At 54.1% G+C, this 20,525-nt stretch overlaps 1 protein-coding gene across 5 annotated transcripts in view; it reads right to left on the bottom strand.

Moving 5' to 3' along the window:
* ITGB4 (integrin subunit beta 4) overlaps positions 1–20,525 on the bottom strand; it is a 56,080-nt gene that overhangs the window by 11,155 nt on the left and 24,400 nt on the right. For all 5 annotated transcript variants that reach the window (XM_008163899.4, XM_008163898.4, XM_065563433.1 and 2 more), the window contains exons 11-32: positions 19,031–19,198; positions 18,242–18,318; positions 17,785–17,996; positions 16,698–16,801; positions 16,135–16,233; positions 14,921–15,050; positions 14,619–14,741; positions 13,620–13,726; positions 12,866–12,899; positions 11,949–12,137; positions 11,190–11,293; positions 10,757–10,815; positions 9,913–9,936; positions 9,573–9,721; positions 9,295–9,474; positions 8,463–8,611; positions 7,517–7,721; positions 5,453–5,613; positions 4,190–4,370; positions 2,235–2,372; positions 1,296–1,478; positions 966–1,097 (exon numbers count right to left, since the gene is read on the bottom strand). In XM_008163899.4, the coding sequence (XP_008162121.2) occupies positions 966–1,097; positions 1,296–1,478; positions 2,235–2,372; positions 4,190–4,370; positions 5,453–5,613; positions 7,517–7,721; positions 8,463–8,611; positions 9,295–9,474; positions 9,573–9,721; positions 9,913–9,936; positions 10,757–10,815; positions 11,190–11,293; positions 11,949–12,137; positions 12,866–12,899; positions 13,620–13,726; positions 14,619–14,741; positions 14,921–15,050; positions 16,135–16,233; positions 16,698–16,801; positions 17,785–17,996; positions 18,242–18,318; positions 19,031–19,198 (2,908 nt within the window). The remainder of the gene's footprint in view (positions 1–965; positions 1,098–1,295; positions 1,479–2,234; positions 2,373–4,189; positions 4,371–5,452; positions 5,614–7,516; positions 7,722–8,462; positions 8,612–9,294; positions 9,475–9,572; positions 9,722–9,912; positions 9,937–10,756; positions 10,816–11,189; positions 11,294–11,948; positions 12,138–12,865; positions 12,900–13,619; positions 13,727–14,618; positions 14,742–14,920; positions 15,051–16,134; positions 16,234–16,697; positions 16,802–17,784; positions 17,997–18,241; positions 18,319–19,030; positions 19,199–20,525) is intronic.

Consider the following 20,525-nt stretch of genomic DNA (forward strand, 5'->3'; position numbering starts at 1 on the left):
CCCCATTTCCGTCAGGATTGAGAACAGGGCTGGCGATCCCACTGCACACCTGTCCCCATCACAGGCACTGCTGGATAGAACTGTCCTCCCATGCTCAGGAGCGGCCTCCTCACTCCATGAAGCTCACAGGTGCACACAACGCTGGCCACCGTGGGGCTGTCCTTACACGTACACTCTACTCTCTGCAAGGGCGCATCACTTCCCAAAGCAGATTGAAACAGAGAGAGAGAGCGAGCACAGGGCAGGGGACGCCTCATTCCAGCCACTGTCGAACCTGCTCCAGCCTAGGTCTCCTGTAAGGTTGCCCCAGCAACACCAGTTGCCCCAGCTCCACATTACAAGTCGCTTTCATTCTTCCCATTTGAAATAGTTATTCCAAGCTGAGACTCTGCCACGTTCACCTTAGCAGCCCTGACATAGCCAGTGGGACACCCCTAGAGCACAATGGGAGAGAACCAGATACCATGGGCCACTAGGGTTCTTCTGGGTCTTAAGCAGCTATTAGCTGAAATGTCTCTGCTCCACCACCCAGTGAGGTCCCTCTCGTTGGCCTAAAGGCTGAACTAAGAAACATCCCCAGGAGCTAGGAGGTCAGGACTGTGCGCTGTACCCTAATCTCATGGCAACGGGCAGAGGCCCAACCTCTGGATGCAAAGTTCCTACCCAACTGTGCTTGGTGGAGGCTGAGCCTCCATTGCTCTTCAGAGCAGCAGCACAGAAGCAAGGTGGCAGCTCAGCCTCTGCATGGTCCTCCCAGAGCTGGGACTTCTCTCTGCCGTCGCAGCAGAACGAGGAACAAAAAACGATCTGTGCTGATCCTGTGGCTAGTAAATCACTCCCTCGTTCGGAAGGGAGGTTCTCTGCTGGTTTGCTTTCTCGACTCCCCTTCTCCCGGGGGAGGCTCAGTGTTCAAAGCTGTCAAGAGAAATCAACAAAACGCTCTTTGCAAAACACAGCGCACGTACCGGAGTCGTCGGAGACGCTGGGGCGCTTGCTGCCGGACGGGGAGCGCATCACGTCCGCGCTGTACATCAAGTAGCTGTCGTAGTCTTCGCCGCCCTCGGCATCGATGATTGGGATGTCGGGGATGATGGGAACTGCGAGGGGCAGGCAGAGAGCGCCATTAAACACCCTGCTTGTGTGGGGCCCTCCCATGCCAGAGGAAAACCACCCACCCAGATGCCATAGGGACAGGCATGTTAGCATGGACACAGACAAGTTAAAATGGGGAGAGGGAGGGAGAGAGAGTAGTCAAGCCCCACTCCCCACGCGCCCAGGCCAGTAGAAGCACTCACTGGACATTGGGCGCCTGGGCTGCGTGGCGAGGTTGATTGTAGCTTCTCGCTCAGGCCCCCAGCCGGCTCCATTCTTGGCCTTCACCGTGTAGCGGTACGGCTGCGACTCCCGCAGGTTTTCAATCAGAACCATGCGCTTCTTCGCCTCCTCAACCAGAACTTTCTTCATGGGCCCAAAGGGAACTGCAAGGAAGCACACACCCATCCAGCAAGGTCATCTCTCTCTCTCCCCACACACATACACACACACACTATTCTCTTCATTTCTTCTCTCCCTGCTCCTTCCGTTGTATTGGGCTAGGCGGCTTTGCTCTCCCGTTTGAAAGGGAAAACAGCACAAAGGCCCAGCGACACCCCCCGACCCACCCCGGCCTCTGCACACACGCACCCGCTCTTTTCTGTGGTCGCTACAGCTGCAGTGTCTGTCCTGTGCATGCAGCTCAGTCCCTTGGCCAGCTGCCTAGCTGGTGTGCTCATGGCACTGTGGCAGTCCCAGCTCTTTTCCCCTCCATCCTCCAAGCTGTCTGTTTCCCAGGGTGTAACTCCACTTCTGGGAAGCTCCCAAAACGAACCGGGAAATGGGCCTCCAGCAGCGGGTTTCCCAGGGCATCATCCCTAGACTGTTCAAGGTGAGAAGCATCCCCAACGCCCACTGAAGTCAGATGAGGTCAATAGGAGTTGAGGGTGCTCAGGACCTCACAGGACCATGTCCTTAATACTGAACTTCTGTCCTGGGCTCTGGCATCCCACCACCACCCACCTCCCCAGCAGCCTGTGCGCTCTCACTCATCGTAACGTGGGCTGCTCCCAACCCCAGTTCATGGTTCCGGAGTAGGAGCAGTGAATGACTGGAGACGGGTCCTGGCAGTTTCTGCCAAGGTCTCAGTCCGATGGAGACACCTCTACAGGACCATTCGGCAAGGGGGAGCCCTCTCTTACCATTGTCCTCATTGACAAGTCCGTAGCTGACTTCGTAGGCTGTGATCTCCCCGTTGGTCTCGGCAGGCTCAGCCCAGCTCAGCTGAGTCACAGTGGAAGAGACGACGTTGAAAGCCAGACGCCCAGGTTCGCTGGGAACTAACAGGAACGAGAGCAAAGAGGCGGGGTTGGAAACAAGCATGCGGGGAGGGCTGGATATTTCTGGGTGTGAGTGATGGGACATGACCAAGGAAAGTGTGGCTCAACTGGCTCGATCCGGGGAGATCTCCTGACTGACTGCGGCACCACCACATGCTTATTTTACACCAGTTGCTCTGGAAGGTGCTGGAAAATGCATCACAGAGCCTAGGGTGTCTAGACCCTTCCAATATGCCTATCGCTGCCCATGTCCATGATGGGCTGTCTTCTCCTCTCCTCCAATTTGGTTCTTTCTGATGGGCCCCCTGGAGGAAGGTATCTTGGTGGAAGGAAAAGTCTTGCCAGCCACAAACCAGAGATAGAAGGACACAAAAGATGCCATTTGGGTCTATTCCACCGCCACTCATGGAGGTGCAGTACACAGTGTTCAGAAGCACATTAACAAAGAGGATTTAAACGAAGTAGGTACTAGTGGCGGTAGATGTGTTCACAACTAGGAGCTGGGTGAAATTTTTAGAGCAAAACCTTTTTTGGGCAAAAAATGCAATGATACATTTCATGAATTCATGTCGATTTTCTGTAATTGTTTTGGTAAAACAAATCCTAAACCTTTCATCTCAATACTTGAAATATGAAATGTTTCCATTTTTCATTTCCAAATGACTTCTTGTTTCAAAATTTCCTGTCAATTTTATTTAAAAAAAAAAAAATCAGAAATGTTTAAAAATGCTTGAAACCCAAGTGAGATGTTACATTTGGGGTCAAAGAAAATGCTTTGGTTAACCCCCAATTTTATTTTATTTTGTTCTTTTGATTTTTCAGAATTGCTAGTGAACCAAAAAATCCCGTATTCCTCTAGCTCCATTCAGAGATTCATAAAATGTCTGGCTATCATTGGGCGATAGGAATCCTGTGATCAATATTTCAGGTTTCCATTTGTTTGGGGCCTTCTGCTTTTTTGTTGTTTTCTTGGCAAGATTTAATAAAACAGCCATCCCCGGCTACTGACCGGGGCAGTACAAGATGAAGTAAGATGTTCAGATTGGTACCCGGAGAAGCAAATACTCTTCCATTTATGAGGAGCTGAGCGGCTCTTGGACCTATAGTCCTTTGTAACACACTCACACAACATGTTTCATGTTCATTAACCAGTTCATCCCCACAACAACCCTGTGGGAACAGCAGAGGAATATCCCCATTACCCCCAGTGATGAGAATGGGATAAAACACCTGGACACACGGGGCTTGAGTTTAATCACTTGGTATGGAGGGTGCTCAGCAGTTAAAAAATATGAGGCTTATAAGTGTACGTCTACACTGCACCAGGGAGTGAGTCTCCTAGCCCAGGTCCACAGACTCAGGCTAGAGTGCTAAAAAGCTTGACGTAGATGCTACAGCTTGGGCTCTCAAGTCCGGGGGGGGGCGGCGGGGGGTTTGAGCTGTTTTTACGCTAGCACGAGTCTGTGGCCCTGGGCTGGGATGCTCACTCCCGGATGCAGTGTAGACATACCCTGAGATGTCCCAGCTTAGGACACAGGGTGGGAGAGGTTCAGTGACTGGGCCAAAGCCACAGATGGCACCTATTTCAGAGCTGGTAGCAGAAACTCAAACGCTCCTGGCTCCCAGGCCTGGGTGCAGACCACCAGATTGTGCCTTTTAAAAGATCAGGTTGTCCTGCAGACATTTCCAATGAGGCATCAGCCTTCAATACGTGGGACAGGGTTTGGTGTCCTCTGGCCACATCAGCTGGTCACTAGGATCTAATCCCCACAAACACCAGGTGAGCCTGTGGGAACAAGCCAGGGGGAGCAGCTCACCGTCCTCCAGGGTGCGGCAGTGGGTGATATCCGAGTAGGGCCCCTCGCCCATGTTGCTGTAGGAGCAGACCTGCATCTCGTAGTCGCAGTAGGGGTATAGGTTATTCAGCTCTGCTGATGGCACTGTGGAATTGATCAGCCTGGCCTCCGACTCAGGGTCCCCTTGGATCCAGTACTTCACCTACCATCAAAGGGAAAACCATAAGTACTTCTCCCCTCCCCTGTTCTCCTTCAGTTCCTCTTCCCAGCCACTAAGAGCGATTATAAACCAAGTGCAAACTTCATGCAACCCGCTGCCTGGGGTAGTGAGTGTTATGCACAGCAGGATGCAATGGTCAGAGAAGACCCATGCACCAATGAAGCCCTATTTTGAGAGAATAAGTGGTGCACAGTCTGCAGAGTGGGGAGTTTCACCCTACATTCAACACTGACCATCTAGTCCAGCCCACTCCCAGCGTGGGATTGTTCCCTCCAGTACATTTTCTGGAGCTTTGCCTTGGCTAGTTCTTTCTGTGCTAAGTGATGGAGTTTGCCCCAGTTTCCCTGGCAGGAAGCTCTGCCTGCTAATCCCTCATGCTCCTAGCAACACCTAGTGAGCACACAGCGGCCTTTCCCTGCTGGAGAAATGTAACTTCACATCTAAGGGAAATACATCTGAGTCCCCAGGGGGCTCCGCACCAGGAAACTTAGAAAGGGCTCTGGCACGATTAGCCGCTGCTGCTCAGGGGAGAGAGGCGGCAAGGGCAGGTGCTGCAGGTCGATGTCCCTGTGCTGGGGCTAAGAACTGTGGGCTATCCGAGTCGGGACATGCGTCAGGGAAGGAATGAGGTGCAGTGGCTGAACTGGAGAGGTTGTGAACTGGGGTGGGGAGGGTTGGAGAAGCGGGACACACAGGAGCTAAGGGTCGAGTTCCTTGACAAAGGTGAGGAGGGAAGATTGGCACTACGCCTGGCTCTCCCCAGCTACACGCGCTTTCCCTTCCACAAGCTCCAAGGCCACCCCAGCCCCACCCACCCCCACACCAGACAGGCTCCATATGAGAGGTAAGCCCCTTGCTGACTTTCCCTTACTGGACTTGAATAAGATTTGATATGGTCGTAGAGAATCCGCCCAGGACATCCATCAAGCCCACGATGCCCTCCCACCTTCCAGCACCTTCTCTCCCCTCCCCCGCAGGATGAACGATCATTGGACTGGAGTGGCCATGATGCCCCAGGATGATGGGCTGTCCATGCCCACCCCAGGAACCTGTTTAGCCCTTACCTTGTACCCTGTGGGTTTGCCAGGCGGTGGTAACCAGTTGAAGCGGATTTTCCTGGAGCTTAGAGCTTGGGCATTCGGATTGAGCGGCGCACCCAGCTTGCCTCTGGGAGACTGAGGGAACTGGCCCAGGCCAATTGGGATCTGTATGCCATCCACAACTTCTGCAGTGGGGAGAGTGAAATGCCCCGAGTGCATGAGTGACTATCCCTCAGCAGGACGGAGCGAGAATGGGACAACCCACATCACCACTTCTCCAGCTCTCTGAGGGCTTTACAGCCATTACTACATTAGCTCTCAAGCCATCCCTGAGGATGGGATCAGTGTTCTCTTCACTTCGCAGACTAACCACAAGGGGGCGAGGGATAGCTCAGTGGTTTGAGCATTGGCCTGCCCAGGGTTGTGAGCTCAATCCTCGAGGGGGCCATTTAGGGAAAAATCTATCTGGGGATTAGTCCCCCTTTGAGCAGGGGGTTGGACTAGATGACCTCCTGAGGTCCCTTCCAACCCTGGTATTCTATGATTCACACAGAGACAACGTGACACGGTCACACAGCAAGTCAGAGCAAGAGTCAGGAATAGAACCCAGGCGTCCTATCCCTGAAACTAGCCACCGAGCCACACTGCCTCTTCTGTGATGCACGCGGGGCTTGTGCCCCAGAAATGAATCTGTGAAAAAGCCAGCTGCTTGGCTTGGCTTTCTGGAAGCGTTTGGGCTTTTCTATTGTGCATTTTATGATGCTTCAATAACGGTTTCTCCTTTGGATCACAGTTCCATGAAGCCGCTATGACAGTGTCAAGTACATACCTAATAATTACTTTGTCACTATCTACCCAACAAGTGAGGAGAATACACAACTCTCTGATACGGCCTGTCATACAACCCATATAGCCTGGCTCATGCGGGAAGGGCCACTCCACATGTGGTTGCACAGGTATCTAAACCCCACGGAGCCCCATGGGACTAAAACATTAATGGTGCAGACAGTACTACGTGGTTTATCGACTCCCCCAAAACACACTGCTACCTGCATCCAGATCCACAGGGAAAGAAACCAATTCCACTTCGGTTTGCAATTCACATGATCCATCTCCTCCCAGTCTCTGGGACGGAGATACCGTCTATGCACATGTCTACCACTAGGGGGAACCAAAACTATATCATTAAATACACCAGCACAACCTGCAGACATATCTCCACGGCTAGAACATCAACAACCCCACAACGCACCTTTCAAGGTCCAGGGGTCTTACACGTGCCTATCACAACTGGATGGTGCACCTCATCCAGTGCACTAAATGCCCAATAACAACTATGTGGGTGAAACCAGACAATCACTACGCTCTTGAATGAACTCACACAGGAAAATGATAAAAGGTAAAAACAGCCTGTTACTTTTCACCAAGCCATCACTCTGTAGCTGACCTCTCAGTCCCCAGCCTCAAAGGAAACCTGCACAACACTTTCAAAAGATGAGCTTAAATTCATTACTCTGCTAGACGCTAAAAATCATGGACTGAACAGAGACACTGGATTTATGGCTTATTACAACAATCCATAACCCACTAATACCCCCTTCCCCCCAGTGTCTGCCCCCCATGACTGGAGAGGTGTTAATGAACCACTTCACCTTGAGTGGTCCCTTGAAATATATGTGAAATACTAATGCTAAACAATCTGTTCCACTTGTATGTAGCTGTGACGCTCCGAGTACCTTTCCCAGACCTGAAGAAGAGCGCTGGGTAAGTGCGAAAGCTTGTCTTTCTCACCAACAGAAGTTGGTCCAGTAAAAGATGTCACCTCACCCACCCTGTCTCATTAACTACCCCAGGCAGTTGTCCGACTGGAGCTAGGACCCAGACCTGCAGCCTGCTGAGGCATCAAGGGAAAGGAGCGTCTCTGGTAGCTCAGGCCACACATCTGTACATGTCACTGGTGTGACACACTATAGTGATTACACACTTCACACTACTTTTCCTGGCCTAGAGTCATTCTATCTGCCAGCAGCATGTGGCACAAGAACTTGGCGATGCAGGAAAAGCACGGCTCACCGGTGGGACACCCACCTGGGTCAGTGATGGTCACCGTGGTCTGCGGGTATTTGCCGATCTTGGCGCCGTACTTGGGGTTGAGCAGATCCACGGCAAACTGTTTGAGCTGGCGGTTCTGCAGAAGGGCATCGATCTCGGTCAGCTCCAGCAGCTCCACCTGCACCTCCTTCTGCATCTCTCCGGGCTGGAAGACCAAGTCGCCCTCTGCGAAGACGTAGTCCTGGGAGAGGAGAAGAAAGAACATGCTAAATAGTTTATTACTCCCCAGCCACAGCATCCTCGGGACATGGCTCATTACTCAGTCCTTCCCCACACTGCATCCACAGGACATGGCTCATCAGCGTGCCCACCCCCTCTCCATCCACAGGACATAGCTCATCAGTGTGGTCCCCCCGACCCTCCGCATAGCCATGGAATATTGCTCGGTACTGTAGCAGATTCAGAAAGGAACCCACATAGCTGTATTCTCATGCAATATAAACACAAAACACACACTCCCCTCTCTAGTGCTATCACTCCTGCAGTATAGTCTATACAGCAGGACCTCTGCAGGCTGACCCTGCTGCAGAAGGCTTTGCAGGACATGACCAGCACATGATTCCTGCTGGGGAACTTCCTGGTTTATCCCGGCTTTTCCAAGCAGTCCATTATCACAAGCATGTCAGAAGGCTGGTCAAGATGACAGAAAGAGCGACATTTTTACTAGCCACAAACCCAGGCCTCCAACAGGCAAGCCTGGTGGGACAGAGCTGGGAAGAGAACGCGTGAGCTCCTGGCTCCCATTCTGCGCTCAGACCTCTAGGTCACATCTCTCCCGCCCCGCCCCACCCCTCCCCGGAGTATATTCATTTTGACTGGGATCGGTCTCTGCTGTGGCAGCCCCTGTAATTACTGGTCCCCACTTGCTGGGTTTCATGCCACCATACTCAGATCCACCAGTACCAAGGAGCACAGTCCTCACCTTGCCATCCTTCGCGGTGAGATCGCGAGTTCTGTAGGTGATCTGGGATTTTCCGTTTTCCATGATCTCCCGACGCACAGGGATTCTGGCCACCTGGTCGAAGCGGCTGTGAGAGTAGGCTGGCTGCAGAAAGGTGATGATGCTGCTGGCTGAAAGGAGTCAGATAGGTGGACCATGTGAAACAAACAAATATTTGATGGAGGCTTCTTAGAAACACACACACACACACACACACACACACACACACACACACACAGAATAGAGCTGGGTTCTTTAAAGCCACCATACTGTCAAAGACATCAGCAAAGAAACTGTTGCAAAAAACCTGAGGATCCGATGTCTCAAGAGTGCAGTTTCTAGGAAGAAACACCAGGAAGAAAGATGGAGTTGGGGGCATCACTCAGAGATTACGTAAAAGTTAAGAAAGAAAAAAGGGTATGAAAGAGGAAGGTCAGGGAGAAGGAACCCATAAAGGAACAGAGGAAATCTGGAGATATCCCTTCACGCCCAGCTAAAAAGTCTCTCCTAGCCTCATGACCGACGGCTTCTGCTGAAAGCATGAGCCATCTAAGTGGGGATGGGGGCTGCTGGCCAGGACAGCACAGGAAGGGAGGGACCAGCTGGGGGAAACTCTCCTTCCCTTCTTGTCTTCAAATCAAGATGATCTAGTTCAGACACAAATCACTGGGCTGGAGACAGGAATCTCTGGGTGAGGGTTTCCAGCCTGTGTTGTGCAGGAGCTCAGACTAAATCAGAATGGTCCTTTCTGGCCTTAGGAGCTATTAATCTAGGTTTGAGAATTTCTTATCACACGCCCCTCCGCCCCCTTCACCTTGCTCTTTGATGATGGTGATATTGACGAGCCTGCGTCCAATCGCCGCTGTCCCCATGGGGACCTCAATCGCCTCCACCTGCAACTGCTTCTCATCGTCGTCTTCTTCCCTGATGAAGAGTGGGACCCGGACGTCCACCAGCTCCACACCTTCCTGGAACTCCACCATCCCGTGTGCATCTGCCCAGGCGGAGAGGGTGAAAGGGTATAGCTGAGAGGGTCCCTCCTCACAAATCCCTATTTTGCCTTGGTCAATAAGCTCAACACCCGCCTCCTACCTTGATCAGAGGTCACGGTATAGTAACCCGGTGTCACCTTCAGCTCATTGAAAGCCTCCTGAGAGACGTGTTTCTCCGTCACTTTCACGATCTCCGTCTTGGCTGAAAGGGGAGCGGTGAGCACTGTGTCCACAATCGTGTGGTCCTGCCTGCAGCCCAGTCAGGGGGAGGAGAGAAAGGAGTTCACGTCTTGCCCCTGATCTGTCAATCAGATGCCTCTGCCAACCAGCCATTCACAGCGCTAGTCAGCCATCAAAGTTTTCAATCAGCCAATACACATGTGCCATGCACAGACGAACGGAGAGACGGACAGACAGAGAGATTTGAACACTCCACCTACCTTTTCCCAGCATTGGGCTGCAACCTAGGGAAAAAAACAGACCAGCAAGAGTGAATAACCCCACCAAATCCCACTTGGGGTACCATGAAGGTCTCTAAGTATCCAGAGTCTGTCTATAACAGGCTAGAGCTATGAGAGCTGCTCCGCTGGCCCCAGCAGCAGAGCACCCTCGTGGGAACACTGAAGGCAGGAGTTCAAGTCCCACCTCTGACTTTTCCCTGTCACTCCAGTTTCTCTCCTTGCTCTTGTGCAATGCCCCACGTATTGTGGGACGCAGCCTCAGTCGCTGGCTAGCAAGTGCCACGCAGGCATCTCTCTGCTGTGTCCTCCAGAGTTGCTGACCCCCATCACTGGTCCCTACATGTCCTGCTACTCCCTATGACCCAGATTTTCCAGACACCATAGCAGACGTGCCCAGGGATGTGGTTTACAGAGCGTTAACCTTGGGGAACGATTCTCCCAGCTGAGAGAAAGATACCACGTTTACAGGACCAAAACCTGGTCCTCACTGCAGTCTATGGGAATTTTGTCACTGACTTCAGCAAGACGTGATTAGACCTGTAGCATTTTAGCACCATGTACGGAGCCAGAAGTAGCCCAGAGAGCCCATGGTGGTGCCTTTGGGGGCACGCTGGGAGGCCCCTGGCAAGCATGTGAATCCCTGGCATTCACATCACGGTACTGGGGGTACCACTGCACCTGGGCTGCAGGGAAGGATTACTCCTCGGAAACTGCCCATGCAGAGTTTAGGTGCCCCTCTAGGTCAGAGTTTGCAGCCCTGGGTACCCCATGCCCTCCTTTCTTCCCAGCACCCCTACATCCGCTCTGTCCCTGGGTCACTCACCTGAACTTGGTCTGCTGGAGTTTGTGGACACCGGAAATGTGCTTGTAAACATCGTTCAGCTGTAAGGAGCAAGAGAGTCTGTTACAGCCCCACAGGGACTCAGCACAGCAGGCACCATGCTGCCAGCAAACCGAGCAGGCTCCGCTCAGCCCTCTCCCTCTCCCACCCTCCTGCCCACCTCTCTGTACCACCCCAGCCAGAGAACCCAGGCCTCCCCCCCGTCCGTACCACCCTCGGCAGGGAGAACCTCCTTGGTAAGACGAGCCCTTCAGAATCCATGTCTGTTTCCATTCGCTCCCCAGCCCTGTTGGCTGCACCCAACCGGCCCCCTGCTTTCCTGGGCCCTAGGCACAGAGCCACAGCTCACACCGGCTGTACCTGGCTCCCTCCGCCCCAAAAGGCAAAGCCCAGAGAGCGCGGTTTGGCCCCTTACGTTCTCCTCCACCTCCTTGCGCAGCTGCTCACATTCCCGGCTGTCCGGTTTCATGAGGTTCTGGGTGAAAAGCCGGGCCAGTCTCAGCGAGATGCTGTAAGGAACTGGAGAGAGAAATCCCCGGTCAGACCCCCTCACTGTCAGTCGGAGAAACCACCCCGTGAACAGCTGGGAGTCAGGAAACACCAGGGCTTTGGTGGCCCACACCCCAGCCAGCAGCGCCCAGTTTCCAGGGCTCGGACGGCTCACGTGGTGCTCAGACCATCAGTTGCAGCAACCAGTAGGCGCCGGGCAAGACACAGCCAGAGCCCAAGGAAGGCAGCCGCATGAGGAGCTGTCTCAGCAGCCGCTCTGGATGGAGGAGTAGAGTGATCATTTCCCTCACCACTCCCAAAGCAGCAACAGGGAGAGCGGAAAGCTGAATCAGGCAGAATGTAGAGATGGGGCATCTGCTTGGAATAGCTGTTCTAGGCTGGAACGTCTGGGGATGCTCACGGTGGCGGGCCCGGGGGACCCTCGCAGTCACTGCGACAGAGAGGGGATACACTTTGTGGGGCAGGCGTCTATTCCTTGGGGGCGGGAGAAGAGAAAGGGAAGGGGAGTCTCCTCGCAGGGGTGCTGTCCTGGGAAAGGAGCTAACTAGGACCTGGGGATTGTGAAGGGCCAGGAAGAGACCCCAAGGCAGCCAAACCCTCTTCCCATCTGGCATCAGTGGGAGGCCATGCACACACATACTCCCCCCCCGGCATTAGCACTCACTCAGCTCCTTGGGGTTTGTGGTGGTGTGGGAGGAAAAGCCCGGCTTGTGGACATTGTTGTTGATCTTCCAGCGGACGGTGTCCCTGCCCTTCAGGGAGCCGCTGCGCACCATGGGGGTGTCCAGGTGGTCCGAAGCCATGAGGCTCTGCCGCAGCATGTAGTGATCCTCTTTGAACCCGACAGTGCGGCCTGTGGGGCGAGGGGGGAGCAGGTTAAAGCTCAGAGGGCTCCAAGGCTCAGGCTCTGCCCTGCACTCACGCGGTGCTGGACTGACAGTCCCCCTCCGTTTAAACCACAAAGCAGGCTCCCCCAACGCACTGCCCTGACGGGGAGCTCTGACTCCATGGCCCAGCTCATCCAGGGCCTCTCTGCCAAGACGCCAGCAAGGGACCCATTAAACCCTCCTCTCTACAGCGGCTGCAACCTCTTCCTGGCCCCTGTGGAACTTACCCCTCCCGAGATCACTGCCCCCAGGAGGACCTTCCAGGAGCCCCTCGATCCATCTGCTGCCTGAGGTTCGGTGCTTTGCTCTTAGGGATCGTTCTTGCAAGTTACAAGCCCAGGATGCCAGCAGCATCTGCCCAGAGCTGGCATGGCTCATGGGGGACCCAAGGGCAGTGAGGGTGCATCAGGCCAGCAGGACATCCTGCGTGTCCACTGAATAAACAGTGCCTGTTCAGCTGCCGCGCTCTAGCAGCAGCCCCGGCTCTGTCCCGTAGAGAGCAGACACAGCTTGTCCAGTCTCCCACCAAGGCCACTGGTCTCCACTAAGAACCTTTGCCCAGCTGAGCCTTTCAGGCTCCTGAAGGGTTAACGCCACTTGGGGGACTTGCTTCTGCCCAGCCCCTTCCCTTCCTATCCGTACAGGAAGCGCACCCCTCTCTGAAAGTGGTCCCCCTCCCCCCAGAACAAGGTACCTCGTGCACAGCAGGGCAGCAGGGCCAGGCAAGCCTAAGAGACAAAAAAACAGAAATGGAGAGTCCCTCTGTGGCCAGGAGCTCCTCGAATGCTCCCTCCCGTGCTGCTGGAGAGGGTTAGATCAGCAACAGGAATCCATTGGAGGGGCATGGATACAACTTGTGGGGTCTCCGTGTGGGATGGCAAGAACTGCCAACCCCATGTCATCGTTCCCCTGGGAATGCTGAGGCCAGGTCCCTTTGCCTCCCCCTATCTCCGTTTGCCCCCACGCCATCCTGGCCTGTGCACACGACAGCACTCAGGGAGACGGCTGCAAGCTCCTCAGCAGTGCAGGGCGAACCACGTTCGGAAAGCCTAGACGTCTGCCTGCTAAACCACAGACCAACTGCTGTCCCTTGTGGGCCAGGGCGTTTACCCTAAGGGGGACACAGCCACGGATGTGCCAGGACCGTTTGGCACAGGCCGGCTCCAGTCTACTTCCTACTGAAGCCACGGGCACAACTCCCCTCAGTTCCAATGGGAACTGGCCCCCTTTCCCCCCAGACTACAGTACATGCAGACCCTTTGGCTTCCCGGCTGGATCCGCAAAGGCGCAGCGGGGCCTTTTGTAAAGCGTCTTCCGCGAGATGGGTCTGAGCGGCTGCTTTCCCATAGGTAGGATTTCAGTCTTCCGCCTCGGGTAACTCCCCTGCGTCTGCCACACCTGCCCCGGGGCTCGGCGTGCAGCCCCGCCCGGCGGGACCCGGATCTCACCTTGCAGCAAGCGCAGTACTTCCAGCACAGCAGCAGCAGCAACCCCAGGAGTAACATCAGGAAAATGAGCAGGGGGATGAGCCACAGGAAGCTTCCTGGTGGGCACTCTGCAACCAGCAGCAATAAACTAGCGGTTAACGGGGGCAGCCGGAGCCCAGCATGTCTGGGGTGGGGGAGGGGGAGAGGGGATTCTCCTTGGGAGGGTGCAGCCAACCCTAGGTCCAGTAACATCCCAGGTGCTCACCCACAAGCACCAGGCAAGGAGAGGGGGCTGCCGGCTCTTCATTCATGTAGCATGTAGCCAGTTTTTCAGGAATGACTGAAAAATGCTCCCAGCGGATGGCTGTTGGGTGGCCTGTGTGGGATGAACTGGGGGGGAATCTCAGTCCAGTTCCCAGGGGACAGTGGTAACCATCCCCATGGGCATTACCAGGCCCCTCTGCTGGCAGCCTTGGCCGAGTGACCACGGCCTGGCCAGATCACTTAGCATTATTTGTACAACCCCACCAATGCGCTCAGGGTGCTACGGACAGGCGCAAAGACAAGCCACGAGCCGGAAGCGGCTGGGGGCTCAGCCGGGGGTCCCTCAATATTTCAGCTTATTGCTGTGGGGTGTGCTACCATTTGCGGGGCAGGCAAGCCAGGATTTACAGGTGTCCTTGGAGACGTGAGTTGGAGACTGAGCCATGCTCTTGGCCGTGAGGCGGCCCCGTAGCTTGCATCTTCCCCTGCCCATGCTGGGCCTGTGCTGTGGATGGGGCGGGCTCGAACCCCCCAGGATGCTACCTTTCACTAGCCCCAAGTTCATACTCTTCATTAGGAGAGAAGTGGCCTCTAGAATGGCCACCGAGGGGAGCTCAGACTCAGGGTTTGCAGCCCTGACGCCCGCAAGGGGCAGAGAGAGAGAGGTCGAGCTGTGATCAGCGGTTGGCGCGGGCACAAGGCCCTGCTAGCTCTGAGCCCTACCCACGCCTCCTCCCCCCACCAGGCCCCGCTCACCTTTCTTCTTCTGCATCAGGATGGTGTTGTTGTGCAGTGTGCCGGGATCCCCGTCCAGGGTGTAGCGGTACGTGCAGTCGTCCTCCTCGTCCTGGAACGAGCAGTACTCGTTCACCTCCTTCTCTAGAGAGAGGGGGGGGGGTGCGACTGTTGTCATGGGAGGTAGCACCCAGAGGCTCCCGTTGGGATTGGGCCCCATTGTACTAGGCGCTGCTCGCATGCAAACACACACGGTCTGGGCTCGGGGAAGCCACGTGAGATACACACAGAGCTTTGACACCTGCAGGCTGAGGGCTCAGTACCTTTTTGCAGTTCATCCACCATCTGGATCTTGAAAGAGCAGTCCTTGCATTTCTGCCCCTTCTTCTCCCCGGTCCCCCAGGCCTGACACTGGACGCAGCTTCGAATGTCTTCGCAAATCCCCAGCACGCCCTGTGCACCAGAGACATGACATCAGATGGAGAGGGGGAGAGAGAGAGGGACAATGTCGGACTCTGAAGGATGAGCGTTGGAGACAATTCATGCGCCCTCATCGTCAGAGTAAGGGCGGGGGTGGAGCGGGGACATCAGACTGGGGGGGACTAGCGTGAAAGTGTGTGGCGGTGACACACAAAGAGCGACTCTGCAGCAGAAGGTGAGTGGGAACCCAGCTCAGTTCAAATCCCTTTATAAACTCAAACTGAAATCCCAAACAATCCTGGATGCTTTTCCTTTCGGGCCTGGAGGTGGAATTTGGAATCCAGATCTAGATTTTGGCAGCTGGCTCCTAATTTCTATAGTGGGCAAAACCAAAACTCCAGATTCAAACACATGCACATACGCACACAATGCACGCAGTGTATCAACAGAGACAGGCCCCGGGTCACAAAGTTTTGATCCAGAGCCAAACTTTCCCAAATGTAGGAGATACTTAGATCTGGGATTTTGAATCAGCCCCATCTCAGTAAAATAATCTACACTGATATTCTGCCCTGAGGTAGCAGCTCTCATCCGAGGATCTCAGAGAGCTTTCACAGACATTAACCACCTGAGTCTCCCACACCCCTGAGAAGTAGCGAAGTATATTCCTCGTTTTAAAGTTGGGGAAACCGAGGCACAGGGAAGTTAAGTGTCTCAGAGTCAGAAATAGAAGCCAGGAGCTAAATCCCAGGTGTATGCTCTAACCACTAGGCATGCTCCCTTCCTGTAAATGCATATCTTGGTATACGGTTGTATTTATCAGTTTAATAGCATCTGTGAGCTAAACAGACCTGGCTAAGAGCCTTCTGTAGCCATTCAGCAGCTACACTAGCCTTGCTGTCCCAGGATGGAAACCATTCTAACGAGCCTGAGGAGAGAGCAGGCCCGTCCCCAGGAGATTGCTTCTGGCCTGTATATGCTCTTGGCCTTGTTTGGGGTTTCCCCGCCAGCCCTCTCAAGAGCCCCATGTTCCCCCAGAGGCTCAGGAGCCAGGCTTTGAGCAGAGAGGGGATAGATTAGGAGTACTGGTCTCTGACCATCGAACTGGGAGCCTTACCAGGGAGTAGCTGATTTCACAGGTGAGGTCAGTGAACCGAGAAGGCTTGTCGCAGATGCACCTGCCGCATTCACATCTCCCACGGCCATTGCAGATGCCCTGCAGGAGTAGAGGGGGCCAGGATCAGCCTCTGACACTACTGATAAGCCCTCACTTAGTGCTGCTGGTAACAGAGGTCCTAGAGCAGCAGCTCTCCTTCAGTGTTGCCCTGTCAACCTCTCCCCGACCCACTCATCCCCATCACTTACCCACAGTGACAACAGCTGGGATAAAAATGATACAATCCATTGGATCCTCATGCATCAGGGCAGGAGCTGATAATCAGCTGGGTCAGGAAGAAACTCCCCCACTTATGGGATAGCACTGGGCTAGGGAGAGCATTGTGCCACCCGCAGCCACACTTGCTTCTCTCAGGCCATCCAGCGCCCCAGCTTAATTGGATCCAGATCTCTCTCTAACCCCGAATCCTTTGGATCCAGGGTAGCAGGAAAGTCAGACCCAGCCTCCACCTAGTTTGCCCTCCCCCGCCCCTGCATGGCACAATCCTGCACTCCGTAACCTACCCCTTTGCTGTCGATGCAGGTGTCATTGCTTGTGGGGCATTCACAGCCAGGGCCCCCCCAGCCACTTTCACATGCACACTGACCCATGTAGCAGCGACCACGATCTGCAGAGAAAGAGCGGATGCTACAGGTGAGTGCTGAATTGGGCGGCATCTCTAGCTCCTGATCCCCTGAGGATATTCCTGCCTTCAACTCTCAGTCCCATCAGCCATCCCAGCTGCTCCCTAGAGGATTCCCTCACTGTATCTCAGATGGCTGGGCTTTGTCCCCGGGGGAGAGGAGAAGGGAGAGTCGCAAGCATGGTGCGAAGAAGCAATTGATGATACTGATTACAGACCAGGGGCATGACTCAGTTTCATTCAGATCAATGGGCATCTTTCCATTCACTTCAATGAGGGGTGGGCCAGGATCCAGGGTTCTAATCAGACCTGAGCTGCACCGATCCTTCACTGTGGCCCTGGGGCCAAAGCAACTCTAAGGTGAGCAAAGTGCACTCCCTTCCTTGTGCTTTGCAGTGTGGCCTTCTGGCTCAGGGCGTGTGGGGGGCCATGTCTCTCTCTAGCGGCTGGTTCTTAGTGCATAAAAGGATCTACTACTACTACTAGCACCAGCTAAAGGAAATCTCCTGTAGCTCAAGGGGCAGAGACCTCTCTATTCAGAGCCTCATGTCCTGGGTTCTCTCCCCAGCCTCTCTATGAGCAGGAAGATTTGTTACAGGTGCAGGCTGAAAGCCAGGCTCTGTGTTGTATTTAGTATTTGTATTGAGCTCTAACTCTCAAGGGCTGTCTCGGTCACGCAAGCCGGTGGACAAGCTTTCGCAGCCATTCTAGGAAGTTACTGTTCCGAAAAGCTCTTTGCAGAGATGGGTCCTGACCTAACACTCGGGATCTAACCCCTGCATTGTGGGGCGTTTGCACAGCTGGCGTTGAAGCTCACCTCTTGAGGGGTGTGAATGGCAAAGCTCTGCGCCTGCTTCGCTACCAAAACCAGGCTGCACCCGCCGCTGTCTGGGCAGCGCCCCATGGGAAGGAGCTGCAGGAGCCCCCGAGGCCAGCTAGCAGCGGCCAGCCTCTCGGCCCCCACTCACCATTGCAGAGGAAGCCGGAGGTGCGCGGGCACTGTAAGTTGTCAAACTGGCAGAAGTCACCCTCGTAGCGCTGGGTCAGGTCCTCAGAATAGCACTGGCATTTCCCACAGAGGCACTCGCCCCGCCCCGAGCAGGGCTCTGAGTCTCCAGGGCGGATGCAGGCCTGGTTGTCACTGGAAGAGGCTGTGGAACAGTCACACATGTCCCCTCGCCTGGCAGAGAGAGAGACACACACTGAGAGGCCTTAGAAGCCAGAGGCACCACAGGGCCCATCAGGGGACAGATCCCTGGCACGGGACCCAGTGGGGAGATTCACATCCACAGAGAGAGCAGCCATCACATACAGGGTGAGAAAGCCTAAGCCAAGATCTTTTGACCTCCACTGATAACTGAAGCCCGGAGGAGGAGGTTTCCAGGACTGGGTCCCCTACGGAGCAGCGCTGGACAGGATCCTTACCAGCCCGGGTAGCAGACGCACTGCCCACAGACTAAGTCCCCGTTGGAACTGCACATGGCCGCTCTAACCATCTTTTGCTGTAAACGAGAAAGAGACGGGACGTTACTGACCCTCCTCCAGAGACTCAGACCCAGTCACATGTCCCTAGAAGACAGACTAGCAGGCTCTAGGGTCTCTAGGACCCTCTGCTGATGGCCCCCTGAAGGCACATGAAGAGAGGGTGGATGGGGGGTGGGCAGATCTTCAGCAGAATGTGAGGGGAGCTCTTTTTAGCAGGTACTGTATCCCTGGTTCTGTGCACGGGGCTGTAGCAAAATGTCTCCTTGGCCAGATTAGGAATCTGTTCCACAGGACGCAGGGAACAATAAACTCACTTCACTTGGGAAGCCTCCCTCAAAATGCCTAGAGACGCTGCCCACAGCACCCCGAGCAGACACACCTGTAAACTCCATTCCACCCCCAGATCCCCAAATCCACGGCCACCAAGCTCTTTGCAGTTGATACTACCCTGCTCACCCCAGCCACTTGTGCCTTCATGGCAGCAGCAAGGACAGATTTCCTGCTCTAAAAGCACAAACCATGGCTACCTGAGCTAGAGGAGAATCTCCGTTAGCTGGTAGGTGCAAGGGGCATATGACACACAGTTGAGCAGTGAGGATCCCATCTAGTAGAGGGCAGTGGTGCTCACACACACTAGCCAATTCATTACAATCCCAGATCTGTATCAGGGCAGAAAACATCCCAGGATTTCCCCCGGAAGCAAAGACGGTGGGAGTGCAGCCGCCATACCTGTTCGCAGGGGCAGACATCACAGATGACGGAGGCGTCAATTTTCAGGCTGTCACTCAAAGAGGAAGGTTTCACGTGGATTATGCCCTGCTGCTCTTTCTTGGGGAGGTTGCAGACGTGCTCCCCGCCCACATACTCATGAGCTTTCACGCGAACCTTGAAGCTGCCCTGAATGGAAGAGACCCGTTTGTTAGCTGCCAGCGGCCAAACGCCCCTTCTGGATCCAGCCGCTGCTCTGGTGGATTTGAACTGGCGGCCTGGAGGTGAGAAGCTGGAAACATTGTAAAGGAAAGGATAGAGACAGGTATTTAAAAAAAAAAAAAAAAAAAGCTCTCCCCTTTCCAGGATAATAAATGAATGGTGGGGAACTATCTTGCCCTGGCTGTAGAGGCTCGGCCTGCAAAGTACCTTCCGCTATTATTCATCTGTATTGCAGCAGCACCTAGAAGCCGCAATAATAAACGAGGGACCCCATTGTGCTAGGTGCTGTACAAACACACCACAAGACTGTCCCTGCTCCAAGGAGCTTAAGTCCAGCTGTTACTCTGGTAACACCAGGAACGTGCACATGCCAAAATTGCTGCTAACCTACACAAGACAGGAAGGACGCTAGCCTGAGACTCAGGAGACCTGGGTGCATTTCCCTGCTTTTAGAGAGACTCCCTGCATGACCCTGGGCAAATCACTTAGTCTGTGTGCCTCAGTTCCCCTTCTCTAAAATGGGGATAACAGCAATGCCCTACCTCACTGGGGTGTTGTGAGCATGGATACACTGAAGACTGAGGTGCTCAGATACCATGATGATGCGGGCCAGCTAAGTCTCCAAGACGGATGGCATGAGTGTTCTTGGGGTGCACAGGAATGCAGGAACCACCTTTCAGAGGCTCGTTAATCAAGTGTTAAACGAGCTACAAGACTTTGCCCGAGTTTATACGGACGACATTGCACTGTTTAGCAGTTCTTGGTCAGATCATTGAAACCACTTGGGCACTGTGCTAACAAAACTCAGAGATGCAGGTCTTACTATACAGGTGTCAAAATGTAAAACAGAAGGTGCTGAAGTTCCTTATTTAGGACACTGGTTGGGAGGTGGCCAAATTTCTCCTGATCCCCTGAAAGTGAAAGCTGTTTTCATCTGGCCTATGGCCCAGACTGAAAAACAAGTCCAGTCTTTACAGCGTTGGTTAACTATTACCGCCGATTCGTGCATGTTTCAGTGACATTGTGTCTGCAGTCACAGACTTGTGCAAAAGCCAAAACCAAATAAAACAGGGTGGGGACAAAAGGTTTTGATGAGGTAAAGAAAATCCTGTCAGAAAAGCCTGTTCTGCCAGTCCAAATTTTGACAAAATGTTTGAACTATGCACTGATGCATCGGACACTGGTTTGGGTGCAGCGGTGACGCAAACCGGGGGGACGTAACAAAAAGCTTCCTGTCGCAAAAAACTGACACCCACTGAACAGAATTATTGTGTCATGGAAAAAGAATGTTATC

The sequence above is a fragment of the Chrysemys picta genome, chromosome 12 (assembly GCF_011386835.1).
Source record: "Chrysemys picta bellii isolate R12L10 chromosome 12, ASM1138683v2, whole genome shotgun sequence".
NCBI classification, from domain to species: Eukaryota; Metazoa; Chordata; order Testudines; family Emydidae; genus Chrysemys; species Chrysemys picta.